We start from the raw sequence: 17,186 nt of genomic DNA, 5'->3' as shown, positions 1-17,186 counted from the left end.
TACCGGTCTAATAAAAACCTACGACCTCGCTCGGTAAATCCTCATTTACGCTGCCTCTCCTACCGAAAGGGGCTGCGTTTCGAGCGGCTCCTTCCCGAGGAACCACCTCAAAAACTGCCTGCGGTCGCTCCTGCAGGTTTACTGTCGTATGTCCCAAACTTAAATGACTATTTTAGAAGGTTTTTCGCAGCTCCAGGTGAGCTTTTCCTTCACTGGGAGCCGGGGGGTGGCTCGGGGGCCACAACAACTCCCTTTTCAGAGAGGGAAGAGGCCACCAGAAGAGAGACAAGAAAAGGTTAGCGTGGCTTTTGTGCGCGACATAAAAAAAAGCGAGCCGGTGCCATTGTGGGGACATCGGAGGGTACTCAAAGCAATCGGTCAGGGGCCATTGTGCCGCCGTAATCTACGTGTGGATTCCCCCAGAACTCCATTAGCGCAGATGAATGGGCCCTGCCATGTCCCTAATTTCTTCTCGAGGGTGAATGGGCCGCGCGATGTCCCTAATTTCTCGGGGGTTTGCACAAAACAATCCCCTCCCGTCCTTCCCGAAACTCCCGGGTAGATGTGGGGATGGTTTTTGGCCCGGCAAGGTGAGAGAAATCCCACAAAAAAACATCTTTCATCCTTTGGTTCACGCGGTGACATCATCATCCTGACACGCCACAGGTTCTTCCTTCGCTCCCGCCTTTTATTTTTATGATATCAATCTGAAATAATCACTGAATAATTACGCTGGAATTAACGCAATCCTTCTTTACTTGTGTTTTCCAATTAGCCTAATTGAGTGGCGATCTCTTCAGAGCAGGACCCACCGGCGACGTTTATCTTGATGGGATGACGAGGGCCTTGAGCTCCAGCGATCCTATTAACGCTCTAAGAACCCCCAATCCCACAGGGAGGGGCTCCCGTGTGACCCAAACCTTTCATCTGCTCCTCTTCTGCCCACCACGTCCCATCCTCACCCTTCCTTAAAACCCCAAATTCTTCCCTGAGTTTTTTTCAGGATGTCCCCGGCGCGGGTTGGGGGGATTCCCAAAAATTGAAAGGTTGATGGAAATTTGGGGTCCAGTTGGAGGGAAATGAAGGGCTGATGGAAATTTGGGGAGGGATTTTTTTTTCCCCTCCAGTCCGAGCGTGGACAAAAAAGAGGTGGAAAAAAAAAGAGAGAGGAAAAAAAAGGGAGGAAGGAAAGGAGAGGGAAAGGAAGGACACAACCGTTTCACATTAACATTTTTACTCGGTGAGGTGTAGACAGACATTTACACAATATTTACACAATATACACACAATATTTGAAACACTGATGGTTGTTTTTATAAGAAATAAAAGCGTTTATTTCTGAAAGCCCTATTAAAATTCACCTCTACCTGATGCACCCACTTTGCTAACCCCCCCTCCCCCTCCCCCAATTTTAATAGCACGGAAAAAAAGGCACATTTTTTTTTCCTCTTCCCCTCTATTAACTTCTTTTTTTCTTGTGGTTTTTTATTTTATTTGTTTGTTTTTTTGTTGCGCGGGAAAAACGTCCCGGTCCGAAACTTCTTCTAAAGATAGAAAGAGCTGTAAATTGCCACCCTCCCCTGGGGGTTTGGAGTGGCTCCAAAGATTTCTTCTTCCCTGCGTTCAGGCGGGACGCCCTAGGGCTGAGCAGCCCTGGTGATGTCACCGCCCTCCTACATCAGCAAACACTTCTGCTCGGCCGCCTGCTTCATCTCGCTGAAAGTGGCCTGCGCCTTCTCTTTGATGGCATCCACGTCCATGTTCTGGATGTTCTGCAGCTGGCCCAGGATGGAGTCCTTGTCCTCCTCCTCCTCCTGGTCCTGCGCCACCATCTTCTGTAAATCCTCCGGCAGGCCCACGTCGTCCCCCGCCATCTGGATTTGGTTCTCGTCCAGCTCGCTCTGAAAGACCAAAAAAAAATGTAGGAAATATGGAAATAGGAGCTTTTTTTTGGGGTCATTTGGTTGGTTGGGTTTTAGGGAGAAACAGAGAGCGCAGATTTTTCGGTCGATGCTTTTCGGGCGTAAATTGCGAATTTGGGGGGGCTCAATCTGCAGGTCAGGGGCTCAATCTCAATCTCAATCCATGCAAGATTTCTCAATCTGCAATTCAGGGCTCAATCTGCAGTTCAGGGGCTCAATCTGCAGGTCAGGGGCTCAATCTCAATCTCAATCCATGCAAGATTTCTCAATCTGCAGTTCAGGGGCTCAATCTGCAGTTCAGGGGTTCAATCTGCAGTTCAGGGCTCAATCTGCAATTCAGGGGCTCAATCTGCAATCTGGGGACTCAATCTGCAATTCAGGGCTCAATCTGCAATACAGGGGTTCAATCTCAATCTCAATCCATTCAAGATGTCTCAATCTGCAATTCAGGGGTTCAATCTGCAGTTCAGGGGCTCAATCTGCAGTTCAGGGGCTCAATCTGCAGTTCAGGGGTTCAATCTGCAGTTCAGGGGCTCAATCTGCAGTTCAGGGCCTCAATCTGCAGTTCAGGGGCTCAATCTGCAAGATTTTTCAGTCAATGCCCACTGTGGTTTTTTTTTAGAAGGATTTCAGCACTGTCAAAAGTGAAGCCCTGGGTGTGATTTGTCATTTTAGGAATCTTCCAAAATGCTTCTGATTCCTTTCCCCTGTAAATGATCCTACATTTACCGGTGTCGACTGCAGGTACCTCCCCACCTCAGGGAAAAAAGGGCACTGAGTGGATAGGAGAGGTTTAAATTAAGATATTTACTCCTGGATTTACCTCATTTACAAAAAAACGAAGATGAAAACCCCAAAAGCTGCCCACAGATCAAACATCTCAGCCTCTCCAAAACCATCTCGGTGATGACGAATGGAAGTTGACAACTCCCCTAATAGGATTGGCTTCATTAAGGGGCCACTTTCTCCCGTCAATCTGCCCCAGAGAGCTCCAGATTTTTGCCCTGCTTAGCCCTGAATTTCGTGCTCCCATTTCCAGTGGGTGCTGCTGATTGATTCACCCCGGTAAATAGCCGTGCTTTGGAGCTGCCAAAAAAGCCCTCCAGGTGCTCTCCGAGCCCTGCAGGTGTCCAGGTGAGAGCTGAGCCCTGAAATCTCCTGCAGCTTCCCCAGCAGGCCCCTCTGGGATGAGGAAATTGTCGATGGGCTGATGGGCAACCCGACATCCACCCTGGCCTGCCGATGATCCCCCCGTCAGCTGCTAATTAAAACGCTGCTGTTTGCAGCCTTAAGGCCCCGCAATCCAATCAGCCGCTTTTGAATCTCCTGCTTAATTATTTTTCTTTTTATGGCCGTAATTAATCTGCCTGTAATTAAACCTCCACCCCCTGGGGAGGTGGTTTTTTTGGTGGGGGTGTGGAATAAATACAATTTACCCCATTCCAGCACGATGGGAGATGGCAGAGCGCCCGAACCACCCGCCTGGGTGGAGCCCCACGTGGTGGTGTTTTTAGTGGGTAAATTGATGAGAGTGGACTCTTCCACAGTGCTGATGGCTTGGTGAATTGTTACCTTGGGCAGCCGGTACTTCTCCCGCAGGTGAACCCTCAGGCAGGCCCGCTCTGCCTTCTTCTGGGCGAAGGCGGCGTCCCTCTCCATCCTGTAAATCACAGCAGAGCAGGGGATTGGCAGCGCTCATCGACACTCATCTGCCAAACCCATCTGCATCCACACTCATCCCTTCCCAGGGGGTTGTCAAAAAAAATTCACAATGAGTTGTCCTCAGAACACCCCCCTGGAGCCCTGTAAATTAAGGAATTCTTGGCCTGGAGTTTGGATCTGCGCTACCTGTTGTTGTCAATTGTAAGAACGAGCGATTTCAATCGATTTCAATTCCTTCTGTAAATGCGACTCTTGGGGTGTTTACACCTGGGAGATTTTCTGGGTGGGGATAAAAAGTCAGGAAGGGAGATTTAGAGAAAGGATCCCGGGTCAAAAAGCGGCCCAGCTCCCAAAACCGGCGGTGCTGATGGAATCTGTCACCTGGGGATTTCCCTGGTCCATCCACCGTTCCACCCACATCCTGTGGGAATGGATTCCAAAGCTTTCCCTGCATGGGAAAAGCTCCTTGGTGTTGTCATCACATTTAAATCGTAAATTGTCAATTGAACTGTGAATTTATTTGCCAAAAGAAGATCTTTTGGTAATTTGGGATAACGTTCCCCTTTCCACCTCTACCTGGAATTAATTTCCCACCTCCCCAGTAACATTTTCACGGGAATTCTGTTGGAAAATCGATCTCATTTCGGTGTGGGGGTGACTTTGTCCCATCAGAACCACTTGCAAAAAGAAAAGTGATTTTTCCTCTGCTCCCCCAAAATGACTTTTTTGCATTTTCCTCTTTAAAAACCAACATTCCGTGTTTTATTCCAAAACAATTGACACTTATTTGGAGAGTTCACCCCAGAAATATCTGATGGCTAAAACCAGACCGGGCCACCTCTGATTCCATCGTCATTAACCTGCCTTTAATCACCTTACAGGACAGAGGGATTGACATTGACACAACCCTTATGCAATCAGCTGGTGGAGGAGCAGATGAATCCCAGCTTTAGAAAGCAGGTTGTTGTATTTATAACCAACTCCTACAAGTCCCAGGAGTTGTTTCCCTTCTCATGTTTTAATCAGCACGAGTGGCAAAGGTTCCATTTACACCCCGAGGAATCATCCCCCGCCTAACCCAGCACGGTAAATGCAGGTAAAGAAACGTAAAGCATTGACAATCTCCTCCCCCTGGAGCTCCAGGAGGAGGAATCACCTCAATTTACCACAATTTACCACAATTCACCACAATTCACCACAATTTACTGGGTCCATCATTACTATTTTAACCAGTCTTTTACCACAATTCACCACAATTTACCACAATTCACCAGGTCAATCATTATTATTTTAACCAGTCTTTTATCACAATTCACCACAATTTACTACAATTTACCAGGTCCATCATTACTATTTTAACCAGTCTTTTACCACAATTCACCACAATTTACCACAATTCACCACAATTTACCCACAATTTACCAGGTCCATCATTATTACTTTAGCCAGTCTTTTACCACAATTCACCACAATTTACCAGGTCAATCGTTATTATTTTAGCCAGTCTTTTACCACAATTTACCACAATTTACCGGGCCCATCATTACTATTTTAGCCAAGTTTTTACCACAATTCACCACAATTTACCAGAATTTACCACAATTTACCACATTTTACCGGGCCAATCATTATTACTTTAGCCAGTCTTTTACCACAATTCACCACAATTTACCACAATTTACCACAATTTACCAGGCCAATTGTTATTATTTAGCCAGTCTTTTACCACAATTTACCACAATTTACCACAATTCACCACAATTTACCAGGCCAATCGTTATTATTTTAGCCAGTCTTTTTCATCAAAGATTTAAACTAAATTAAAAATAAATCAAAAAAACCAGGGAAGGGCTGAATTGTTTCCGGTTTCCTCTGGGGTGATTTCCAAGCAGTTTAGCAGCTGGTACTCACTTCTCCTCCACCATCTGCTTCTGGTACTCCTCGTACTCCTCGCGGGTCATCCCTGCCGCCGCCGCCGGGTCGGAAGGAGCCGAGTCCTCTTTGCTCTCGTCCCCTCCTCCCCCCAGCCCCAAATTCTTCACCTGGTTGCTCAGCATGCTCTTCATCAGAAAGGCCATTTTTGAATCCCCCAGAAATCCAAATTCAAATCAAATGAAATCAAAAAGGAGAGCGGGGACGGAGCAGCCCCGCGGTCAATGGCGAGGTGAGAGCGCCGTGGATGCCCCACCCGCCCTGCCAGCCATAATCTGGATTAAAGAGGCAGCTGCAGGCAGATGGTTCAGATTATTCCATCCCCCCTCACCCCCCATCAGAAAGAAATCAATCATTAGATCGATAGATTTCTTGTGGTATGAATAAAAAGCTTAATTTTAAGCTAATTTTACCCCGAGAAATCAATCATGGTGTGAAAGTGACATTTTCAGCCTCCAAACACGGAGATGAAACCATTTCCACAAGCACAACCCATCAGGAGTGGAAATATCGACGCTGGGTGTAAATATTTCAGCGTTTACAAGAGAAATGGGATTGGAAAAGTCCTCGAGGAAAACAAAAACCCCCCCAAAAATAAAACAATCTGATCCTTTTTTGATGCATCAAAATTTCATCCCCGGGAGCAGAAAGGACAATGGAATGATTTTCCCTTCATTTACACACAGGAGGGGTTTAATGATTTATTATTTATTATTTATTAATTATTTATTAATTATTTATGAATGATCCCCCCAAGTCTGGGGGTTCTAACCCAGCTGGGCTGTAGATTTTGGGACTTGCCTCGGATGGAATTTTTGATTATCCAAATGGCACTTTGGTCGTTCCCCCGGAGCTGGGAGATGATGGGGGGATGGGGATGGATTTGCAGATGGGTTTAAGGCTTTAATCTTTCCATTTACAGCCTTTCTAATTAAAGCAGGCTATTAAAAAACCCCAACCACCAACAAAAAAAGAATAAAAAATATGGGATGTGCTCTCTAACTGTGGATTGTTGGTGATTAAATGAGGGTAAATTAAAGATTCGTCCCCAGCCACTCGTGGTTAAAAATTGAATTTTTAAAGAATGAAAAGACAAACCAAACCAAACTTACTAAAAATATGCATCTTTATTCAAATAAGGTTCTCTCTGAACTCCTCAGGGGTCGGTTGACAGCAGGCAGGAGAAGACAGAGGGGTGGAAACATCAGCTGGTGGGACGGAGAACCAAACCCGACCCCGGTAAATTGGCGTGGCACGGTCGGGAAACAATTTACAAAGCAGGGCAGGGGAACCCCAAACCGTAATCCAGGAGGTTCCCAAACCCTGCTACTGTGCATGTTTTGGGCTGTGGAGGGAGACCCAGATGTTGTTTGATCAGCACCAATCGGGCTCTCTCGGCACCACCCGCCGCTCGCCGGCCCCAATTTACAGCGGTTGGTTCCGCCCCTCCCCCCTCACGGAGCCCAAGTTATCTCCTCCTCCTGGCTGTGAATTCTTGGATAAAAACCAGCCCTGTTTCCCACTCAGGACAGGGTAAGGACGTGGATTGAGTCGGGGTTGGAACGGCTCAAGGCACCTGTAAATTGTTGCTGGTGTGGAAAGAAGCCAAGGGCCAAACTCTGCTGTGTTTTATCCTCAAGGTTGTTGTTTTTTTGTTGTCCCCCCCCTCATTTACCCTCCAGGCAGCGATTTCTCCACTCAGCAGGCTCAAATCTCCCCCAATTTACCGCTGAAGCTCTAAAGTTGCACCCCCCGCCGCGTCAATTGACGGGCAGGTGGCACAACCCCAACAAAACAAAACAAGGCATTGCATAGATCATAAATTACAAAGTAAAAATGACTAATAAAATTAACAGATAGAGTTGAAACTCAGAAAAGATCAGGCCCACCATCGACAGAGCGTTCAAACCTGCCCCTCGTGAAGAGTTGGGATTAATCAACACAAATCTTCTCACCCTTTGAAATCCAAGTGGTAAATAGAAAATTTTTCATCCACCCGCAAACCAATCAGCAACCCCCTCCTCCACCCCCCAAAAACAAAAGGTGGAGGATGGAGGAGGAAGCTGCCTGAGAGGGCAGGCCCTGCAATCCTCACCCCCATTTTGGGAGTTTCACCGTCAGTTGTCGCGGTCGGAGCTGGTTTTGCGGTCGATCATTTACGGTCATTTACGGCGCCCAGCGCTGCCACCTCCCCCGGCATCAGAAGAACTTCTTGGCTGCTGCTTCCTGCTGGCTCCTGGAGGGCACAGCAAGCCAAAAACAGATGGGAATGGAGGCATTTACCACAGCAAACCAACAACAAGGCAGATGGGAATGGAGGTATTTACCACAGCAGTGGAAATTGTAGGGTGGTAAATGGTTTGTAGGTGGGTAAATGGTTTGTAGGATGGTGAAATGGTTTGTAGGATGGTGAAATGGTTTGTAGGATGGTGAATGGTTTGTAGGGCAGGTAAATGGTTTGTAAGGAGACAAGTCAGATGGGAATGGGTTGTACCACAGCGGTGGAAATTGTAGGGTGGGTAAATGGTTTGTAGGGCAGGTAAATGGTTTGTAGGTGGGGGAATGGTTTGTAGGCAGGTAAATGGTTTGTAGGATGGGTGAATGGTTTGTAGGATGGGCAGGTAAATGGTTTGTAGGATGGTGAATGGTTTGTGGGGCAGTGAATGGTTTGTAGGTGGGGGAATGGTTTGTAGGGCAGGTAAATGGTTTGTAGGATGGGTAAATGGTTTGTAGGATGGGTGAATGGTTTGTAGGATGGGGGAATGGTTTGTAGGACGGGTAAATGGTTTGTAGGATGGGTGAATGGTTTGTAGGGCAGGTAAATGGTTTGTAGGATGGGTGAATGGTTTGTAGGGCAGGTAAATGGTTTGTAGGATGGGTGAATGGTTTGTAGGATGGGTGAATGGTTTGTAGGGCAGGTAAATGGTTTGTAGGATGGTGAATGGTTTGTAGGATGGGGGAATGGTTTGTAGGACAGGTAAATGGTTTGTATATTGGGTGAATGGTTTGTAGGGCGGGTAAATGGTTTGTAGGATGGGGGAATGGTTTGTAGGATGGGGGAATGGTTTGTAGGATGGGTGAATGGTTTGTAGGGCGGGTAAATGGTTTGTAGGATGGTGAATGGTTTGTAGGATGGGGAATGGTTTGTAGGGCAGGTAAATGGTTTGTAGGATGGGTGAATGGTGAATGGTTTGTAGACCGGGTAAATGGTTTGTAGGATGGTGAATGGTTTGTAGGATGGTGTAAATGGTTTGTAGGATGGTGAATGGTTTGTAGGTGGGGGAATGGTTTGTAGGGCAGGTAAATGGGTGGTAGGATGAGTGAATGGTTTGTAGGATGGGTGAATGGTTTGTAGGATGGGTAAATGGTTTGAAGGATGGGTGAATGGTTTGTAGGAGGTGAATGGTTTGTAGGATGGGTGAATGGTTTGTAGGATGGTGAATGGTTTGTGGGATGGTGAATGGTTTGTAGGATGGGTGAATGGTTTGTAGGATGTGTCAATGGTTTGTAGAATGGGTAAATGGTTCGAAGGACAGGTAAATGGTTTGTAGGATGTGTCAATGGTTCAAAGGACGGGTAAATGGTTCGAAGGCACAAATAACAAACAAAACCAATTAAAAATAATTAAAAAAAACCCCAAATCACAGCAGATTTTGGTGGGACGTCAGTGAACATCCGAGGGCGATGTCTGATTGTTTCTGAGCGTAAATAGATTTACCTGTACATGACGTAAGCGACGAACAGCAGCGTCTGCACCGCCACGAAGACGAGGAAGTGCAGCGTGGACAGACACGAGGGCAGAGGTGGCAGCTCTGGGCACTTGGCTTTCTCAGCAGGCGGCTGCAACAACAAGCAGGGTGACGTCAGAGGAGACTCAGAGGGGAAAGAATTAAAACAACCCCACCGTAAATGCGGTCAATTAACGAGGACTAATTTGCACCATCGACAACCCCAAAAACCCCCCAAAAAAAAGTGGGAATTGACACGTCCAACCCCGAATTTACCGGGTTCCTCTGGGCTAAGTGCTCCAGGTCCCTCCTGAGCAGGTGCAGGTGCTCTTTGACGTCACTGAAGTGCTGGGCGGCCTCGTGGGCCCCGCCCGTCGATCGCAGCGCGTCGGCCACGCCGCTCCTGCCGCGAGAGAAACCACACCCAAAAACAGCTTTCCCTCACCCACCCCCCACCTGCAGCCCTCTCAGCGCTCGGTAAATTGTTTGTGACAGCGTTTCCTCCAGTTGGTAAGAAAAACTAGGGAGGAATCGCGGTGTAAATGGAACGGGGGGTGGACGGCGCCGGTGGTTTCCACTCGCCGCCCATCTGCTTCCCCATCATCCCCCATCTCCGGGGTAAGCAGAGTTTACTGCCATCTTCCCAGCAAGATGATGATGATGAAACAGCTGAAGGAGTTGTACTGGTGGCAAAGAGGATTAATCTGCAGCGAAAATATCGGTAAGCTCTGCCTTGTTACCGCCGGAAAATTGACAAGCGGGATCAAAAGGTCTTGGGGGTTCCTTTTTTTAATTTACTCGGAACTTGGAGTTTTGGTGCAGATGGGAGCGATGTCAGGAGGGAAATGGAAGGTTCCACCTGCCCAGGTTGCTCCAACCTGACCTTCAACTGGTTCAGTAAACTGAAAAAACACCTCCCAGACCGGCTGGGACGACAATTACACCTGTAGATTGTCCCACACAGCCGCGCTGCTGATGGGTGTTAATTTACCTGCGCTTTCCAGAGGTATTTTAGCCTCACTGGAAGATAATCAGCACCACTGCCCACTTAATAAACGCTGATGGTGCTCGTGTTTCCATCACAACTCTGCCACCAGCAGCAATCTGCACCCCCAGACCGAAGCCCTAAAGCTCCCCAACGACACAATCCATCAGCAATCAGAACCTCGCTGCAAGCCCCGGCCACGCCGGGCTGTCGATGGCTCCCTGCCCACAAAACCCAAGCGTTTCCTTTTTAATCTTCAAGGAAAATATTAAGATGATGTTCAGGCCCAAGGCTGAGCTGATAAGGAACGAGGAAAATCTCATTTACCGGCGAAGGAGCAAATTCAATTTACCGGCGAGGTGGAAAGATTGGGCAAGAATATTAAACCTCCAAGGTTTTAGGGGGAGGGGAAGGGGAAGAACAAGGGGAAAAAAAAATGGAAGGAACTTTAATCTTCATTCTATTAAGAAAAAACAAAACAATTGACCTACTTAGATAAATCATTGACAGAGGGGGGGGAAAAAAATTGATTTTCTCCTTTTTTGGTGGTTTTTTTTCTGTTTGTAAACACAAAGTGAGGGATGTTTGAGCTGCCCACAAAGGGAGGGTTTCAAGCTGTTCCTGATTGAGGCAGAGAGAATAAAACATCTCCGAAGAAGCAGCTGGGTGTTTACTCAGAGAACATTCAATTTACACTCACCCCTTTGAGTGGAATTAAAAAATCTTGATGTTAAAAAATCTTGATGTTAAAAAACCCCCCCTCAAAAAAGGTAAATTGGGGGGCTGAGCCAGCTGAGGGACACGAAATTAATTTACAGAGAGAAATGAGATGGGTGCAGAAAGAATTGACAGGGAAATTTCCAGATTGAAAAGGGGGTTAAAAAAAAAAGATCACAGAGAAATCAAAAGTGCGGCCGTAACGCCCAGCAAGCATTTACCTGATTTCATTCACTTGTCTAACGAGCTCTTCCTGACTTTTCACAACCTTCTCAACCTCCTGCTGGGGAAGCTGCTGTGGGGAGTGAAAAAAAGATCGACAACACCACCAAAAAACAAAACAAACCACAAAAAGCAGATCCTAACCATGAAGATGAGGCTGGTGATGTTTCAATTTACCGGCAGAGCGGCTCCTCTTTTGGCCATCTCCTCGCTGATTGCCGCCAGGTACCTCCTCTGCTCGTCCAGCACGGTGTCCAGCTGCCTGTGGAGCTGCTTGATGTCCAGGTGGATGCGGTTCTGCCCCTCGAAGATCTGTCTCAGCTCGCGGTCGCCGACGCTCTCGAAGTCGTCCGCTGAAAGGAAAGTGCCATTTACGCCCCTCAGGAACCACGCTGCTGTCATTTACCCCCACAAACGCACCTCTGGTCCGTGCAGAGCCTCAGAATTCCCATCAGCCTTGTCTGGAAAAACATCTCCAACAATTCACCTGGCTGGCCTTGCACGTCGGGGTGTTCCTTTTGAAACTCCTCCTTCTTTTTGTCCAGTTCTTGTTGGAAGTGCTCGAATTCCTCCTGATATTTCTCCTTATCTTTCTGAGGGATTTCTGCGTCTGCTGGTGGCTGGGAAGTATTGACAGGAGGGAGAGAGGGGGGTGAGGTTGTTTGTAGAATGTTGGTCTTTAAATAATAATTATAATCCCACCAAAAAAAGCAGCATCAATTTAATTTTCCTGCAATTTCATTGTCCTAAAATTTCATCTCCCTGCAATTTCATTTCCCTGCGATTTCATCTCCTGCGATCGGTGACGTCACAGCTCAAACCAGGTGGTGAAATCCCCGAAAGAGGGAGATGCCATCAGGGAATTGGGTAATGATGCATTAAAAGGTGCTTACTGCTTCCTTCCCAGGCTCGGTCAGCTGGAAGGTCAGGAAGGACAGCACGTCGTGGTCATCTGCAATCGACAAACAAAACAAAATTCACCTCCCAAATCCCAAACCCCAAATGCCAGATCCTTCCCGATCTTGGAGGAAGGGCACCCTCCCAAAGTTGTGCCAGGGGGATGAGGCTGTGCCGGTGGTTGTGTCAGGACAGAGTGTAAATTGGGAGAGGTCAGAGCCCCATCAGCACTTTTTGGGAAGCGGCAGAAGATCGATGACATCGTCGGGAATCCTTACAGTGGATTGACACCCAACCCTCTCTGTGACAGATGGAAACATTCCCCACCTGCCAATCCCCCCGTGGCTGCAGATATCCCAAAGTAGCCCTGGGCTGGTAGCTGCATGTCCTCCACCTTGGCACACAGCTCGTAGTCATCTTTGTCCGGGGTGAAGCCGTTGTTGACCAGCACCTGCAGCGACAAACACGGGCCATTGACCGAGCTCAGAGCGCGTCAATCTCAACACAATCCATCCACAGGGCAGCTCAGAGTGTGTCAATCTCAACACAATCCATCTACACGGCGCTCAGGCACGCTCAGGGAGCGGGCCCACCCCCAAACGGGGCGACCTCGGCGTCCAAAACGTCCAAAACGTCGATTGCGAATCCCGTCGATTACGACACGGGGCAAGGTCCACCCTGTCAGTGCTGTCGTGTTTACCCTTAAAGAACTTTCTCCAGCTCTGTGGTGGATGGCTGACCCCCCCTGTGGCTAGCAGAGCAAGAAATCAGCAGCCCAACACGCTCTCAGCCCTGCACTTGTCTCTCCTTCCCAGGAGCAATTTACAGCCATCTGAAAATCGTAATGAGTCTGATAGATTCACTTCTACCGGTGCTTTTCTATCTGCTTTAACCCTCAGAGCCCTGCTGTTTCCTGGCAGATGAGAGGCCTGGAGTGGTGGATTTCAATCTTGGGGACTCAGGCTCTGAGGTAAATGGTTCTGGTGGTGAAAGGTACTCACGGTCAGTGTTTTTTGGTAGTAGGCGATCTTCACCCGCACGGGGTAGGGCTTGTTCCGGAAATCCCTCAGGCAGGTGGCCAGGGCTTGGGTGGCACCATCACTAGACAAGACAAACCACGTCAGGATTCATCAGCCCAGAGCAGACAAGCATCAACACCAAACGGGGTTTTCGACAGAAAGTTTTCTGTAAATTGTTCAATTTACACGGAACGCAGGAAAAGATGGGGGGGGGGGGATCCGTCTGGTAAATTTCCTCCTTCAGTTTCCCCATTTCCTCCCAAATTACACTGACAGCAAACTCACTTCTGATGGTCATAGAGGAGCTTCCCGTTGTTGCCCACGACGATCACGCCGGGGTTGTTTTTCTAGGGGTAAATAAAGGTAAATAAACAGATCCATCCGATTTCGGTGAATCGGTGGCGAATTTCCCACGAATTTACCACTTCCACCTCACCTTGCCGTCGTTGTCGAAGGAGTCAAAGAAGACCCCCACGCCGTTCCACTGGTCGGCCGCCCCGAAAACGGGCCCTTCCAGGCCTTGCTCCTCCGTAAACCACACCGCCTGTCGGGAAAGCGAGGCGTAAATTGATTTGGGGAGCGTAAATGAATTTTCACGGCGCCAGGCGGAGCGGCGCGTACCAATCCGTCGGCTCCGATGCGGCCTCTGCCCGTCACTCGGAACGTCACCTCCACCTCCCAGTGCTCGAAGGCCGCCTTGCTCTTGGTCCACACCGAGCCCTTCTGGCTCTTCAGGGAGGTGGTGATGCGGATCTGATCGGCGCTGGGGATGGCATCTACCGAGGAAGGGGAAATTAACCGTGAATTATCCATGAATTATCCACACAATCACCAAACTTTCCAACTCCTCAACTACAGAGGGGTTTTCCAAAGGGACTTTTGAGGGGAGCGCTTTTCAAAGGGAGGGGTTTGAGAGTGCAAAGAAACGACGGGTAGATATTTAGGAAGATATCGATTCACTCGCGTTAAATGACACCTATTTGGGTGATTCCACTTTAAAAATCAGCTCCTCTATTGACCGTTTCCTGCAGCCCAGAGTGAAAAAAATAAATTTACATTTATGAATGAAGCAATATCGATTAAATTAAAGCCTAGCAATGCACAGCAGAATTTACGGCTGAGAAACCATAAGAAACTACCATTTACAAGGCGGGGGGCGCGTAAGAAGAACTAGAAAGCCTCAACTTGTAGGGCAGACAACGCATAGATGTAGAAATGTTTGTATTTACTAAGAAAGGATGTTTATTTCGCGATTTTATCGCTAAAACAGCGGCAGCACCGCCACCTCAGCACCGCCCGGCCCGTCCCCCCCCTCACGGCCCGTGCCGGCCCAACCAACCCCCAGCGATCCCCCCCGGCCACGCCACGCCACTCACTGCCCGTGTGCACCCAGAAGGGCACGGTGCCATCGGCCTGCACCAGGTGCGGCCCTTTGAAGCTGTACTTGTACTCGAAGCGGCGATGCGGAGCTGCCGGAGGGGTGGCGAGAGCCGGTAGGGTGAGGGCGAGCAGGAGCGGCGGCAGCGACAGCTGAGGGAACCGCGCCGCCATCTTGGGCCGAGCGGCGCGCCGGGCACGGCCAGCGGGGCGCGCTCTGATTGGTCGAGAGAGGGGAGGCGGGAGAGGGAGGGGGCGGCGCGAGGGGCGGTCGGTGTGAGGGGCGGCGCGAGCGATGGCGGCCAGAGGTGAGGCCTGAGGGGTTCGGTGTGAGGGGATCCGGTGTGAGGGGTCGGTGTGAGGGGTCCGGTGTGAGGGGTCCGGTGTGAGGGGGCGAAGCGATGGATTCGGTGTGAGGGATCGGTGTGAGGGGGCGGAGCGATGGGTTCGGTGTGAGGGGTTCGGCGCGAGGGGGCGGCGCGAGCGCTCGGTGCGAGGGGGTTCGGCCTGAGGGGGCGGCGCGAGCGATGGCGGCCAGAGGTGAGGCCTGAGGGGTCGGTGTGAGGGGTCGGTGTGAGGGGTCGTCTTGAGGGGATTCGGTGTGACGGGTTCGGTGTGAGGGATCGGCGCGAGCGCTCGGTGTGAGGGGGTTCGGCGCGAGGGGGCGGCGCTAGCGCTCGGTGTGAGGGGGTTCGGTGTGAGGGGGCGGCGCGAAGGGCGGCGCGATGGATTCGGTGTGAGGGTTCGGCCTGAGGGGGTTCGGTGTGAGGGGATGCGGTGTGAGGGGTCGGTGTGACGGGTTCGGTGTGAGGGGTCGGTGTGAGGGATCGGTGTGAGGGGGCGGAGCGATGGGTTCGGTGTGAGGGTGTTCGGCGCGAGGGGGCGGCGCGAGCGCTCGGTGCGAGGGGGGTCGGTGTGAGGGGCGGCGCGAGCGATGGCGGCCAGAGGTGAGGCCTGAGGGGTCGGTGTGAGGGATCGGTGTGAGGGGTCCGGTGTGAGGGGTTCGGTGAGGGGTCGGTGTGAGGATCGGTGTAGGGGTCCGGTGTGAGGGCGAAGCGATGGATTCAGTGTGAGGGATCGGTGTGAGGGGCGGAGCGATGGGTTCGGTGTGAGGGTGTTCGGCGCGAGGGGCGGCGCAGGCGCTCGGTGTGAGGGGGTTCGGCCTGAGGGGGCGGCGCGAGCGATGGCGGCGGGAGGTGAGGCCCGAGGGGTCGGTGTAAGGGGGTTCGGTGTGAGGGGTCAGTCTGAGGGGGTTCGGTGTGACGGGTTCGGTGTGAGGGATCGGCGCGAGCGCTCGGTGTGAGGGTTCGGCCCGAGGGCGGCGCGAGCGCTCGGTGAGGGGTTCGGCCCGAGGATCGGCGCGAGCGCTCGGTGTGAGGGTTCGGCCCGAGGGCGGCGCGAGCGCTCGGTGTGAGGGGTTCGGTGTGAGGGGGTTCGGCCCGAGGGGGCGGCGCGAGCGCTCGGTGTGAGGGGGTTCGGCCCGAGGGATCGGCGCGAGCGCTCGGTGTGAGGGGGTTCGGCCCGAGGGGGCGGCGCGAGCGCTCGGTGTGAGGCGGCGCGAGCGTTCGGTGTGAGGGGGTTCGGTGTGAGGGGGCGGCGCGAGAGGCGGCGCGAGGGATCGCTGTGAAGGTTCGGCCTGAGGGGGTTCGGTGTGAGGGATCGGTGTGAGGGGGCGGAGCGATGGATTCGGTGTGAGGGATCGGTGTGAGGGGGTTCGGCGTGAGGCGGCGCGAGCGCTCGGTGTGAGGGGGTTCGGCCTGAGGGGGCGGCGCGATGGATTCGGTGTGAGGGTTCGGCCTGAGGGGATTCGGTGTGACGGGTTCGGTGTGAAGGTTCGACCTGAGGGGGTTCGGTATGAGGGGGTTCGGTGTGAGTGGGTTCGGTGTGACGGGTTCGGTGTGAGGGGTCCGGTATGAGGGGTTTCGGTGTGAGTGGGTCCGGTATGAGGGATTCGGTGTGAAGGTTCCGCCTGAGGGGGTTCGGTGTGACGGGTCCGGTGTGAGGGGTTCGGCGCGATGGATTCGGTATGAGGGGGTTCGGTGTGAGGGTTCGGTATGAGTGGGTCCGGTGTGAGGGGATTCGGTGTGAGGGGGTTCGGTATGAGGGGGATCGGCCTGAGGGGGTTCGGTGTGAGTGGGTCCGGTGTGAGGGGGTTCGGTGTGAAGGTTCGGCCTGAGGGGGTTCGGCCTGAGGGGGTTCGGTGTTGAAGGTTCGGTGTGAGGGGGCGGCGTGATGGATTCGGTGTGAGGGGGTTCGGCCTGAGGTGGTTCGGTGTGACGGGGTTCGGTGTGAGGGGGATCGGTATGAGGGGGTTCGGTGTGAGTGGGTCCGGTGTGAAGATTCGGTGTGAAGGTTCGGTGTGAGAGTTCCGTGACAGAGTTCCATGTGACGATCCGATGTGAAGGGGCGGGGTGAGGGCGTCGCTGAGGGCCGGGCCTGGGCTGGGCTGGGCTGGGCTGGGCCGGGCTCCTCCCCTCCCTCCCCGGGGCACGGCAAGGTCCCCATCGCGGTCCCGATCCCGGTCCTCGTTCCTACCGGTGTTTCCGAGCACCCTCCGGGTGCGGAGGATCTACCAGGAGGGTGACGTGGCCCTGTCCCTGTCCCTGTCCCTGTCCCCGTCCTGCGACCTCTCGCGTGTCTGAAGGTTAAACCATCTCTCCCTTCCCCTCTCAGTGTTACTTTCTTAGCGTAGATGCCACTCACACGCGCTCTTTTTCGCTCCCTT

At 51.5% G+C, this 17,186-nt stretch overlaps 3 protein-coding genes across 4 annotated transcripts in view; 1 reads left to right on the top strand and 2 right to left on the bottom strand.

The window, feature by feature from the left end:
- The window catches only part of SEC11C (SEC11 homolog C, signal peptidase complex subunit), a 34,005-nt gene that overhangs the window by 12,759 nt on the left and 4,060 nt on the right, over positions 1-17,186 (top strand). The gene's annotated exons all lie outside the window — the stretch shown is intronic.
- On the bottom strand, positions 1,674-5,662 carry CPLX4 (complexin 4). The gene is made up of 3 exons (XM_050329983.1): positions 5,496-5,662; positions 3,495-3,582; positions 1,674-1,901 (listed from the first exon to the last, which is right to left on the bottom strand). Exons 1-3 carry the CDS (start codon positions 5,660-5,662, stop codon positions 1,674-1,676), a joined length of 483 nt encoding a protein of 160 aa, XP_050185940.1.
- LMAN1 (lectin, mannose binding 1) lies at positions 6,625-14,650 on the bottom strand. 2 transcript variants are annotated; one of them, XM_050329973.1, is made up of 13 exons: positions 14,461-14,650; positions 13,706-13,860; positions 13,521-13,628; positions 13,370-13,431; positions 13,067-13,166; positions 12,393-12,516; positions 12,062-12,120; positions 11,656-11,788; positions 11,346-11,521; positions 11,168-11,241; positions 9,521-9,647; positions 9,235-9,356; positions 6,625-7,752 (listed from the first exon to the last, which is right to left on the bottom strand). In XM_050329973.1, the coding sequence occupies exons 1-13, from the start codon at positions 14,633-14,635 to the stop codon at positions 7,716-7,718; spliced, it is 1,452 nt and encodes a 483-aa protein (XP_050185930.1). In that variant the 5' UTR covers positions 14,636-14,650; the 3' UTR covers positions 6,625-7,715. The 2 variants fall into 2 exon arrangements, with proteins under 2 accessions (XP_050185930.1, XP_050185931.1); XM_050329974.1 differs by having other exon boundaries at positions 11,168-11,238.

Source organism: Myiozetetes cayanensis, unplaced genomic scaffold (genome assembly GCF_022539395.1).
Source record: "Myiozetetes cayanensis isolate MyiCay16 unplaced genomic scaffold, myiCay2020 scf4, whole genome shotgun sequence".
In the NCBI taxonomy this organism is placed as follows: Eukaryota; Metazoa; Chordata; class Aves; order Passeriformes; family Tyrannidae; genus Myiozetetes; species Myiozetetes cayanensis.
This window is presented reverse-complemented; position numbering and strand designations above follow the sequence as displayed.

Coding starts and splice junctions, on each gene's coding strand:
- CPLX4 (XM_050329983.1), bottom strand. CDS start 5,662: ATGGCCTTTCTGATGAAGAGCATGCTGAGCAACCAGGTGAAGAATTTG. Junction 3,583..5,495: donor AAGCAGATGGTGGAGGAGAA/GTGAGTACCAGC, acceptor TGTGATTTACAG/GATGGAGAGGGACGCCGCCT. Junction 1,902..3,494: donor AGAAGTACCGGCTGCCCAAG/GTAACAATTCAC, acceptor TTGGTCTTTCAG/AGCGAGCTGGACGAGAACCA.
- LMAN1 (XM_050329973.1), bottom strand. CDS start 14,635: ATGGCGGCGCGGTTCCCTCAGCTGTCGCTGCCGCCGCTCCTGCTCGCC. Junction 13,629..13,705: donor GCATCGGAGCCGACGGATTG/GTACGCGCCGCT, acceptor CTTTCCCGACAG/GCGGTGTGGTTTACGGAGGA. Junction 9,648..11,167: donor AGACAAGTGAATGAAATCAG/GTAAATGCTTGC, acceptor CTCTCGCGGCAG/GAGCGGCGTGGCCGACGCGC.